The sequence below is a fragment of the Helicoverpa zea genome, chromosome 28, assembly GCF_022581195.2.
Source record: "Helicoverpa zea isolate HzStark_Cry1AcR chromosome 28, ilHelZeax1.1, whole genome shotgun sequence".
Classification (NCBI taxonomy): domain Eukaryota; kingdom Metazoa; phylum Arthropoda; class Insecta; order Lepidoptera; family Noctuidae; genus Helicoverpa; species Helicoverpa zea.
The window spans coordinates 4,277,119-4,290,393 of NC_061479.1; the positions used below are offsets into that span (position 1 = coordinate 4,277,119).

Below are 13,275 nucleotides of genomic sequence, written 5' to 3' on the forward strand. Positions count from 1 at the left end.
TATAGGCTCATAGTGATTACACTATTTAATATAATATATTGCATAAATTAATTACACTATATTTATGTATTTATTAAATTTGTATAAACCTATAAACAAAATTCTTTCAAGACCCAACTGCAAGCCTTTACTGTTTATGTTTCTGTTTTTTTATATAGCATATGATTTGTGTATTAATGTATAGTTTGAAATCCTGTCTCCTCTTTATAACCTCAAAATCTGTACATGAATTGTAAAACTGACAACGAATGAGCCTGGAACTTACGACACAGGGAATCCTAGTGTAAGTTTCAGGAATTAAAACAATTGCATGTAATTTATAAACAATAAATTATTCTTATTCTTCTTCTGTGTACCAAACATTTAAAATTGGTGAGTAGTTTTGATACACAAAGTTATGGATTGGGTTCATTCCGAATATGATTTGATTGAGCCTTATCAGTGTTTTCACAGCTAGGATTGAAATATAACATCTGTTCATGACTTCGTTATCCCCTGGTTTAGAATTTCAGCATGCCATATTGTCATGATAATAATTATGAATTGACGCGACATGTTAAGATAATAACAGCATGTTTGACTGTTTATATATTTAACTTCTGTTTCCCATTATGAGCTACTTTGTAGATTTTTAGTAACCATTAATGGGCACGGGACAAGACACGTAATTCCGGGACAATCCCGGATTTCCCGGCCATCTGGCAACCCTAGTTCCAACCCCGTCCCGAAAGAAAATCTTTCTGCACTAGATAAAAAGTCTACATGACTACATTACATGTGTATCAAACATGTACCTAAATATGTTCAGTAGTTTAATGTTAGTAAACAAACAATAAATTAAAATACTGGTTTTTCTTTGCTAGTACTTTATTTACCCTTCAAAAGATACAAGTTAATTTCAACCTTCAAATTCTTTAAGTAAATATTTGTTTGTTTTATACATAATTTCCGTCATTAATACTGGTTAAGTTCTAAATATATCTTAGACACCAATGGCTGATAAAAAGGTGAAGGAAAAACATCTTGAGGAAACCTGGACTATATAGTCTGAAATCACCAACCCGCATTGAGCAAGCGTGGTGATTAATGCTCAATCCTTCTCCGTGCGAGAGGAGGCCTGTGCCCAGCAGTGGGACGATAAAAAGGCTGTAACAGAATACTGGTTAGATAAACTAACTGTCATTTTATATACATTTGTGATGTTTTATCACTTAATTAAGTAGCTCAGAGTTTTCATCCACTTTCGGATAGCACGATAAATGGGTGGGTCCCGGCTGTCATATGAACATCTTTGTCAGTCGTTAAGGGTAGTCAGAAGCCAGAAAGTTGTCCAGATAACTGGGTTGAGGAGGTCAGATAGACAGGCGCTCCTTGTAAAACTCTGGTACTCAGCTGCATCCGATTAGACTGGCAGCCAACCCCTACATATTTTGGGAAAAGGCTAGGCAGATGATGAATCGGTTCATCCATTGTCAAGTTACGGTGTCACAAATACGCATAGCCGTCAAACTTATGATATCCCTCTTCTTGCAGGTAAGGTTAAAATCCCAAAGAATTTTTGAACTCAAACCTCTAGTCTAGTAGTACTTAACACAAAAGTGGCGTATCAAATGAGATGTTTACAGTTTACATCTATTATTTAACTACGGCGTTGTAAACAGCCGTCGTGACCGGCCCGTGTTTGTAATGTTATTGTGTTCTAACAATTCTATAGTGACATACATACATACAATTAGATGTCGTACAATGGACTATGCTATGTTTATATCGAACTAGTGGCCCGGTACGTAAATGAATGAAGACCGTTAGATCGATTTTGTGCAAAACTTCTTATAAATCATCTTCTAAAAATTTCGAAAAAAAGCTTAGATTAAACATAATATCGTCCACAAAAACTTTTAAACGTCTGTTGAACACTTGTCTAAAAAATTACAAATGTCATTAAAATTAGGTACGTTTTGCAGCCACACTTTTTTTAGAGAAGCGTTCAACAGATGTTTAAGCTTTTGTAGTAAGGCCGTGATGTTAGTTAACCTAGAAAGTAGAAGATAAGTGGTAGTTAACCTTCATTTGTCCAGTTAACTATGTAGAAGCCACCCAAAAGATAGTTGGACAAAATTAGAGAGATGAAACTTATTTTTATCACAGTTTTGGACTTTATACTCACGTGCCATAATTTCTCATGTCTCGTGTACGTGTGCAAAATAAAAATAGATTTATTGCAAGTACATGAGAATTTGGGACATCCGTAGAAGAACTCAAGTCACCAATATAGCCCACAGGGTTAGCAAATTGAAGTGGCAATGGGCAGGCCATATTGCTCGCAGAGCGGATGGCCGATGGGGTCGAAAAGTGCTGGAGTGGAGACCACAGACTAGCAAGCGCAGCGCAGGACGTCCACCAACAAGGTGGACGGATAACCTTATAAAGGTTGCCGGAAGACGCTGGATGCAGGTCGCCTCCAACAGGTATCTGTGGAGATCTTAGGGGGAGGCCTATGTTCAGCAGTGGACGTCCTATGCCTGAGATGATGATGATGATGACATGAGAATTAAGATTGATTGCTGGGCAGTTGGTTTCGGCAGAAATACGGACGAAATCAGAAGGGGTGAATTTTCCTGTGTAAGTACGCACTGATTGCTCCGTAGTTCTGCTGAATTGATACCCGGGTTGAGTTGAAAACGCTTTGAGTATTTTATGAAACTTTCACAAAGCAGCCCGTAGTTTGGAAGTTGGTGATTGACACCGGTGCATCGGAGAGCACGTAAATGTCGGTCTTGCGCCTGATCTATCTCCGGTCGTGTCGGATTGCCGTCCCATCGGGTTATGAGAGTAAAGGAATAGTGAGAGCACCTGTGTCCAAGCAAATGCTTGTGCACTATAATATGTCCTGCGCAGCTGGCTAATCTCTTTAGAGTGAACAGTCACCATGGCAGACAATCGGTCTGGATGCCATTACATATTTTTAAAGACTTTAATCCAAATTTTATGTCTATTATTAAACACTCTTGCACTTTGAACCCACGTGTATTCTCGGTGTAAATGAAAGACTTATGAGTCACGGGACGTGAATTGCAGTCGGTTTTAACTTTAGCTCTCCTTCTAAGAACATTGTGTTTTTTGACAGAAATATAAGAAACTAGTTTCCGTTAATCGAAGTCGTGGTGGCCTAGTGGGTAAGAGCCAACCTCTCGAGTATGAGGGCGTGAGTTCGATTCCAGGTCAGGCAAGTACCAATGCAACTTTTCTAAGTTTGTATGTACTTTCTAAGAAATTATCTTGGACACCAATGACTGTGTTTCGGATGGCACGTTAAACTGTAGGTCCCGGCTGTCACTGAATATCCTAAGTAGTCGTTACGGGTAGTTAGAAGCTAGAAAGTTTGACAACCAGACTTACTAGGATATTGGACTGCCCGGATTGAGGAGGTCAGACAGGCAGTCGCTCCTCGTAAAGCACTGGTACTCAGCTGCATCCAGTTAGACCGCCGTTGGAAGCCGACTCTAACATAGTTGCGAAAAGGTTTGGGAGATGATGATGATGATGATGATGACAGTGGTTCCTTAGATAAGCAAATAAACAAACAAACTCATAAACACCAAAATATCAATATAGAAATAAATAAGATTCGTAAATTATCTTCTCTTAAACAAAGGTTAAGTTGACGTGGCTTTTGCCATTTATAAGCCAATTTACTTTGGGAAATCCTGGTTGGTTGATCTGGGGTCAGATAAATTTATCAATTACAGTGGTATTTCAGTACTTAATAACACCATTAATTAACCTGACTTGATCTTCCGAATGTATTTTCCAAAATTATGATTCTTATTTGCATGATTTCATGACCATACATTAATATTTTTAAATGGTATTTTTTTTCTTTTGGACTTTTGGTTGTGATCATTTTTTGTTTTTTTGTTGTGTATTTGTGTGTCGTGGCGGCCTAGTGGGCAAAGAACCAACCTCTCGAGTATGAGGGTGTGGGTTCGAATCCAGGTCAGGCAAGTACCAATGCAACTTTTCTAAGTTTGTATGTACTTTCAAAGTATATCTTGGACACCAATGGTTGATAAAAAGGTGAAGGAAAACATCTTGAGAAAACCTGGACTATGTAGTCTGAAATCACCAACCCACATTGAGCAAGCGTGGTGATTAATGCTCAATCCTTCTCCAAGTAAGAGGAGGCCTGTGCCCAGCAGTGGGATGATAAAAAGGCTGTAACATATTTTGTGTGTCCTAAGACTTGCCGACATTATTTTAGTACCTAGGTTTCACCCACTGCCTGAGGGAACTACTTACTAGCCGCACCCGGATAAAACTTAGCCTTTTATCAAAGTGCATATAAGCAGTTTTGCAATAAAAGAATAAGCAACCAATATTCCACATGAATTATACCTATTCCTAACTGATTTTGCAGTTTACATTTTATTTATTAGTAATATAAGGAAAAAATATTATTTATAAACAAGTACTTAGATCATCTAGCTAGAATATTAAAAAGGTCCTCTAAAATATTGCATAATTCTACTTTGAGAAAAATAACTTGAAAAATAGTTCTGTTTTGTATGCTAATATAAATATTGATAGAAACCAAAACAATACAATACCATGCTAAGTATATGTATGTATTTATTGAGCCATTACTAAGAAATAGTTCCATAATATTCAATAGTTCTTGTAACTGTTCATCTGTATTCAATACATGATTATACGAATAAATGTAGTACCTACAATGACACGTTTTTTGAATGCATACCTAAAAGTGCCTAATTGTACACAAAATAATATGCCAAATGCTTCTCACTTCAGAGCGGCAAAGTTATATGATGAGAATTTTACTGTAATAATAGTTTCCAGACTGAGACTCGAAGGAGATCAACTGCGCAGGACAAATTATAGTGCATAAGCATTCGCGCAGACACAGGTACTCACTGTTCCTTCACTCTTATAGCGCGATGGAACGGCAATCCGACACCACCGGAGAGAGATCAGGCGCAGGACCGACATTATCGAGCTCTACAATGCACGAACGTATCAATCGATGAATTGATGAGATACCGTGTGGTACCGTGGAGGAGAAGAAGCAGGAAAGCGGACCCCGGGCCCGGAAGGGCAACCGGGACAACGCTAGGATGATGATGATGATGATGATGACCGTGTGGCCCGTTGATTATCACACTGCCCCGCATGATTATTAGTTATAGTTATTAGGAGGTTTTATTATATTATTTTGTTGTAAATTTTGTGTTAATTTTTGTATAGTTATTTTGATTTTCAGTTTTGTTTTGTTTTGATTTGTGTTAGATTTAAGTTAAAATTTTATTATTTATATGTATGTGTGTAGGTATTATGGACACCACTATCGAATTAGTATTACACTGTAATGATAGTGTGTATGTTTTTAAATAAATAAATAAATAAATAAATAAATGATGCAGCGTAGCGCGTGTATGCGTTTTTTTTCCGTTGCTTGTAAATATCTCTGTTTGTATGGAAAACACGCATAGTCCAACACACTGAAAATGCATCTACGCGCGTTCATGCGGATCACGCGCATACACGCGGAGAAACATGCACCCCCGCGCGTAGGTGCGGGGCGAGACGCAAGGTATGGCACACTGAATCCCGCAGTGCCGCGCGTGATTTTGAATGAGCGTGACGTGAATATTTGAAAATGGAACTCGATGAGAGCCGCCGTGCGTGAATCTACAAAACGCACCTACGCGCGTGAGTGCGCAAAAAACCCGCACGATGATGCAGATCTGCACTCCCGCAGGACCGCGCGTAGGTGCGTCGACACGCAAGATGCAGCGTGATGCGGGGCAGTGTGAAGATCACCTTAAACTAGTTGAAACCCATAACACGATTTCGGCCTGACACAGGTATCAAATCTGATAAAGATAAATTTATTTGCAAAAACATGTGTAGGTGATAATAAGAGACCTCATACCCTGTGTTCAGCACTAACGCTATGCTGCTAACTTGCCTTGCCGTGCCTCGGAAAGCACGTTAAGCCGTTGGTCCTGCACCTGATCTCTCTCCGGTCGTGTTGGCAGTTGGCTAATCTCCGTTAAGATTAGCCGCCAGGGTCGAAATTGGTCAAGAGGACTATTATTATGCTGCTAACTTAGCTACAAATACTTGGCTGTTTGTCTGTCTTACCCTTCACTATAAAAAGCGTGAAGATACATCAATAAAATCGTATGAATGCATCCCACAGAGAAGGAAAGATGAGCGGAGATGTCATAATGCAGGTAGGTCAGGCGCCTTCTTATAGCTCAAAATCCTGCGGTGGGCATAACCAAAACTATCAGTTACGAGTGAACTAACCAAGAATTTTGGTTCTTTGAAACATCCGTCAACGATTTCTGGTATTACAAAAATGGTCGGGTCCAAGGAAGGCATATAAGGGCGAAGACAGTAACGTTCCTCATCCCCGAACACCCGCATGTTGTCGCGCTACTTTCTTAGGAGATTTTCCGTTATGACATCTCCGCTAGTCATTGTGTTCTCCATGATGATGATACATAAATAAAATCGTATGAATGCACTATCATTGGCTTCATGTTATGCTGTCAACATGTTCACCTTTCAATTGAAAACAGCGCCATCTATTGACCCGGGCACGTAAACAGGCGTTTTGATTCAAGGCTGGCCAATTAACATTGCTTGCTTTAGGGTCGTCAATAGAAGAAAAAATGTGTTTTTTTAAGTTCTTTTTATTAGAACAACTGATTTTGAAAGTCCGTTCGTGATAGATTTCATTCATGTTTGTGATATAGAGCTGTTTTCTAAGCTGATACTTAAAAAAAATCTAAATAGGCCTCTCTTTCTTAGCAAATCCCCAAAATACTAGAAAACCGTTTTTACGTATGCTCGGCTATTGGATGCTAGTATTTTTTTTTGCTAACTTACTTTTGCGAGTCCCCAAAACCAAGTATTTCATAGCTGTTTTCTAAACTGATACTTAAAAATATATCTTCAAAGGCTACACTTTCTTAACAAATCCCCAAAATTGAAATTCAGAATGCTTTTTTATATGTTTGGCTAACCCATTCGATGTTAGTATTATTTTTACAAACTTACCATTGCAAGTCCCTGAAACCAAGTAAAGATAAAGATAAAAAGTCATTTATTCAAAGCTGAAAATCACCATTTTGAAGGTCAATTTTACAAAAGATAGCCCCCAAAACGCCCTTCACCACTTCCTATGTATTTTTGCTGGGAAGAAGAAATGGTGGTACTTACTCCCCAGCTTCCAGCTCCCCACCAGCAGTTTTTCATAGGTGTCTGTGTTTTTACAAAAGAGTAATTGGTTTTGTTTTGTAGTATATGTATCATGTCCAATAAATGTTACTAGCCCTATCTTTCCCACAAACACATACCACGAGGAAGTAATTGGATGTTTACATTAACAATTAATGTATCGAATATCAACCTTGACTCACACACTTAAGGAAATGGGCCTGTACTTACGACATTTTGATTTGTTGACATCAGAAATTATTAATAAAAGGGACCAAAGATTCTTTTGTCACGTAGTATAGTTATGATAAAGAAGACTGGTATAGGTCATCATCTGCCTAGCCTTTTTTCTACCATGTTGGGGTTGGCTTCCAGTCTAATCGGATGCAGCTGAGTACCTACCAGTGTTGCATATAGAATGACTGCCTATGTAACCTGTAAACCTCCCATCCCATCCTCCGAGCCTGTTCCTAATTATGATAGGGTCGGCTTCCAGTCTAAGCGGATGTAGCTGAGTACCAGTGTTCTACAAGGAGCGACTGCCCTACCTGACCTCCTCAACCCTGTAACCAGGGCAACCCTATACCCATTGGTAGGACTGCTATCAGACTTACTGGCTTCTGTCTATCCGTAACGACTACCAAGGATGTTCAATGAAAGTCGGGACCTACAATTTTACGTGCCTTCCGAAACACAGTCATTGGTGTCCAAGATATATTTAGAAAATACACACAAACTTAGAAATCTTGCATTGGTACTTGCCTGACCTGGAATCGAACCCACACACTCATACTAGAGACTCTAGAAAGGTTGGTTTTTTACGCACTGGGCCACTACGACTATTTCCATATACCACCACTGATTATGCCAGCATATTGACAAACAGGGTCATACATTTTCATACGGTGACTAAATTGACGTATGGTTCGAAGATCGACTGCATGCAACTGACGCATGCCACGGAATTCTACGTCTAATGACGATTGATCAAACGTAGGTAATAACTATCTAAATACATGTATTACGATTGACGATGAGACTGTATAGGATAATGAATGTATGTATATAGCTGCAGTTTCATTATACGGTGTGATACAGGGGAAATTAACGGGTGCAGATTACCCAAGAAACAAAATTTGATACTATAAAGGTCCTGAGAACGTTTTGGAGCGTGCTAATTAGTGTTCATGTTAGTACTATAATGGTGTTGTAAACATTTACAAAACCCCAATTAGGCCCTAGTATTATCACGGATTTATTCTATAGACACTACATAAAGGCTCTCATGGTGATAAGTCAGCTCTTTAGTTGAAATGTAAAAGTATCAAGAAACGCTCTTTAGTACTGAAATGGTGTTGTCTGCAACGTTTATGTAACTAAAAGTGCACTATAAAAGTAACCAAAACATGTTTATAGTGCTATTTTGCACCGTAAACGATTCCAGTTATCTTTTTTATCCCACTGGTGACCATTTTGTTTGTGTTGTGATCGTGAATCGTGAGTGTTCTTCAAGAAAACAAAATATATCGGTAAGTTATGCTTTATGTCGTTTGCCATTGTTGCTTAACATAACATACTATAAAACATGCATGGACCGATATGGTCTTACTCTCCCATAACTTGCTCTTGCGAAAATTATTGTATCGATAAAATCATTATGCTGATTTCAAATTTGACAATGCGCCATTATAATTTACGTGTTTTAATTAAATTAAAATTAATAAAATAAGGACTGGTCCCGAATATGGCTGCTATAGTACACATTGGTTTCAGCCGTGCTGCTAATGTACTATCATGGCCGAAAACAGCAGCGATATTGTTACCGAAAACGAAATAGGGTTCGTTGTCCAAATATAAAATAAACCTTTTTTTGTCATAATGCTGGAAGTAATTGTACGATTGCGTTTGTTTCAGTGCTTTGCCTGCGTCGTAACATACTCAAATTAACGATGGCATATATAATGGACGTGGATTGTTTCCTGAGCAGATATAATTTTTGATTTTGATTTGAACATCAAAATCAACAGGAATCTTGTAAGATTCCTCAGTAGATTTGACTTTATTGGAGTACAGATTTTAATGTTTAATTTTTGATTTATAAAAAAGATGTGATAATTATGTTGTTAAATAAAAAGATGCATACGCTAATGTCACAATAATTGTGGTATTAGCGTATGCATCTTTTTGTTGATAGTTATTCTCAAGAAGTCGAGATTATGCCCGCCGAAGTGTTTTTTTTCTATAATTGTTATGTTTTATTTTAATATTACTTATTGTGATGTCGACCGTAAGTGCCCCTATTTTTTCTAGGTTTAGAATATACATACATTCAAATACATCTTGCCATAGATCATGTTTATAATTAATAAACAAATAAGAAACATTAAGCCTTTTTTTTTAAACTCGGAACTAGTTTTCCTTATCATAATGGGACAAAATACATCATAGAATCGTAAGTTATGCAGACAATTTCACATTTAATTGAATCTACTTTACAATTAACTTTCTGTTTAAGAATGCTATTATATTATGAGGTGCTCTCCCTCTTATATTCTTCATCCTTATTCCTGGCTAGACAAAAAGAAACATTATTGCTACAGCCCTGTTGTGGTACAAAACAAATATTTTGTACAGAACCATGTGCTACAGTGTCGACAGTGTGTCACCATTTATGAAATACTAGTCATATAATTGATTCTGAAAAGCTGGTATAGATGTAATTAGACCATTAATTATTCATTTTAATCCTTTTATGTCACGCTTTAGTGTCGTATGAGTAACACAGACTCACTAATAGTGCTATTTAGAATGGTTATGTCTATAGAAGGGTTTTCATGACTTTTACAGAACTAGCCCCGTAGTAATAATGAGGGAGCTTTTAAAAAGCTAAAAGGTTACATAATAGTTGTGTAAGGTGCTTTCATAGTGCAGATTAATCCTGTAATTATGTTTTTGATACTACTACAAAACTAGTACTATAAAAATAATTTTGACGCATTATTAGTGCAAAATAGATACATGAAAGGGTCGGTAAGGTCTTTAATAGTACTAAATAGTACCATAATCACTTTATACATATCTATTATAGTGCAAAACTTTAACGATTCTTTTGTATGGTCATGTAAGCGTTCTAAGAGCTTAATTATAGAACTTAAATGCTCTTTATCTTATAGAATCAAAACGCTTTGTTAAAAACCTTTATAGTACAGACAGTCATAATGGTTACCGTTACAGGCCTACTATAACACTGATTGGTGACAAAACGCCTTGGTTATAGAAGCTTTTGTTACTTGGGTAACTTGCCTTTTCTTAAATAAATAAATAAATAATGTCGGGACACCTTTTCACACACGGCCGGTTAGCCCCATGGTAAGTTATTAAATAAATTGTGCTATAGGTGCCATCACAACTGATAAACTACATATATACATATTTATAAATACATATTGTAACACCCAGACCACGGCGAAGAAGCATGCTCATCACACAAATGTCGACCGAACCGGAAATCGAACCCGGGACCTCAGATACGGCAGTCCGGCACGGTGACCATTGAGCCATCGAGGTCATCATAATCGAAGTTGTTAAATAACCTATTCTTACATATCTAAATAAATATACTAACATTAACTTCATGTACCGACCGCGTCAAGCATTGCTTTGATTGACTCGTGTGGCTATAACTTTGCCACGAGTTTCTCTGACTTGTCTACTAATATTAACTTCGAACTGTGGTTTCATTCGCGTGGGAATCAATCCAGTAGTTCCTAAGATTAGCATATTTTGTTTGTTTGCTAGCACGCTAATATCAGGAACTGCAGAACCGATTTGAAAAGTTCTTTCAGAGTCGGAGGGTCCATTTATTGAGGGACGCTTATAAGCTGCTTTGACGGAAAGTAGTTAGCCTGAAACCACTTGTGAAATCTTTTCTAAATCATTCAATGGGCCCTAGTTGTCGGAAATACATTTAAAATAAAATAACCCCCCTATTCCTTTATTCCAGGTGACAGATCTCTTCACTCAGATGCGAGAGCCGTCCCCCGGGGCGCCCAGCCCCAAGGGATCCAACTCCTCGCTGACCAACGGCGCGGTGACCAGGAACATTGGCTTCCAACAACAGAACACCGAATTGCCTTGGAGTAGCCCGGCTATATCTCTGCCTGGGAACTGTAATTCTAATTTGTGAGTTTAGTTTTCGAGTTTTTTTGAGCTATATTATCTGGTCTAGTTTGGCTTTTTGCAGACAGTACATACATCAAGCTTACTACAATCCACTTTATCTCTTAATATACACCATGACTTTTTAGCCGTCTTACAACGGCAGCCCACTTCTTGTATCCAATGACTAGTAAACGTTCATATAAAAAAAATATGAGATTTGAATAATTTCAAAATAAAAATTAATTCATTATTATGATGCATGACGTAGATTATAAGAACACCCTGTTGTGAGCGCTGCCCGTATCTTGTATCAATGGAGCGCGGCGCGTTGGGAAGGTACCTTCTTTCTACCGTTTGATACGTAAACATTTTTTTTTCAGTATTTTTCTTTGCTCCTATTATCTTAATTAAGTAAAGCTATAAATATTATGTATAAATATTATATTAGGTATTTTATGTCGGTTAGATTGAGTGGACTACCTTTGTAAGACGACTAAAAAGTCACGGTGTTTAAGGTTCAACGTTGATTGGCAAAATTGTACAGATTGGAGTAGCTCGATGTACTCGCGTCCTGTACCTTTGATAAACTGTCATGAAAATCCCTATAAATAATGTGAGCAAATAAAGCAAATTACTAGAGCCCCCCCTATTTGAGCTATATCAAGGATTCTTCTTTTTCTTTCGTGTCGATGACATGTTATATAGTGAATCTACACTTTGTTAGCCCAATATGCAATATCAAGTATTTAAACCGTACTATTCTTTCCCAGACATGCAAATATTCCTTAAACAAATATTTACCCACATTAACCAGGACTTGGTACAATAGGATATAAGGTTTTACATTTGGCTTACCTTTTACCTTCTCATTTCAGTTGGTCAATTAGTTGCAAATTAAAGTTTAACATTAAAGTTATCCTTACAATTTCCAGGACCAGTGAGACTCAGAACCCGATGGCTCGCACGATCAGCAACGCGTCTGCGCTGACATCGCTCTGCGCCGACCTCTCAGCTTCAGACTCACACTTCTTTGAGGTAAATAAATGTATTTCTGTGATTTGTGAAGAACTCCTATATAAGAAGTAAGAATGGCTTTGTGATGAGAAGGGATGATACACTTGCTATCAGTGCAAGGTACAGTTTATACGTTAAGTATAACAGTCTAAGTGCACAATAACTATAACAGTGTTTTACAAATAAACTATCTTTTTCTGACCTTCACGTTTATAAATGTGGATGGACAGAGAGGGAAAGGAACGCCGAAGAAAAATGAATAGATCGCCTGAAAGAGAATATGAATACAAAGGGAGTGAATATTAGTACGATGTCATGAGTATGGAAGGAGAAAATATGCTGTGCCGACCCCAAATAAAATTGGCATAAGGGCAGGTGGATGACGATGATGTCAACCATCTGAGAGGAACGAAGAAGGTAAACGTATTGTCCCACCGCCAAATAATTTGGCATAAGGGCAGGAAGAGGAAGATTTATAAGGGTCATGCTTTATACAATTATTGTTTTTTAATAGTTGAAAAACAAAATGCCTAATATAGCGTTTTGAATTGAAAACAATTTAAAACGTATCTCTCTACATTTTCCAGGTCTTATACATCGGAAAGGTGAGGATATCTCAGCGCAAAGTTCCTGAGTCCTTGATCGACGATGCTTTGAACAAATTCGCTCAACATGAAGCTGAAAAAGCTTTGAAACAGAGGCGGCATAGCTTGCTGTCTTCTACTGGGGTAAGTATTTAACATGACGTGGCTGTAGTACACTATTTTGAAGAAATAAATTGATTGTAAATAGAAAACAGACCGTGATTTAGATATTCAGTAAATGGAGTAGTACCTATAGGACAAGGTGTTTATA

General features: G+C 37.7%; 1 protein-coding gene across 3 annotated transcripts in view; it reads left to right on the top strand.

Moving 5' to 3' along the window:
- Nucleotides 1-13,275, top strand: part of LOC124643723 (TBC1 domain family member 1) — a 54,530-nt gene that overhangs the window by 16,870 nt on the left and 24,385 nt on the right. For all 3 annotated transcript variants that reach the window (XR_006985977.1, XM_047182778.1, XM_047182779.1), the window contains 3 exons: nucleotides 11,249-11,427; nucleotides 12,339-12,441; nucleotides 13,008-13,148. Coding sequence is in view for 2 of the 3 variants with exons in the window: in XM_047182778.1 (XP_047038734.1) it covers nucleotides 11,249-11,427; nucleotides 12,339-12,441; nucleotides 13,008-13,148 (423 nt within the window). In the remaining variant the exon portion in view is untranslated. The remainder of the gene's footprint in view (nucleotides 1-11,248; nucleotides 11,428-12,338; nucleotides 12,442-13,007; nucleotides 13,149-13,275) is intronic.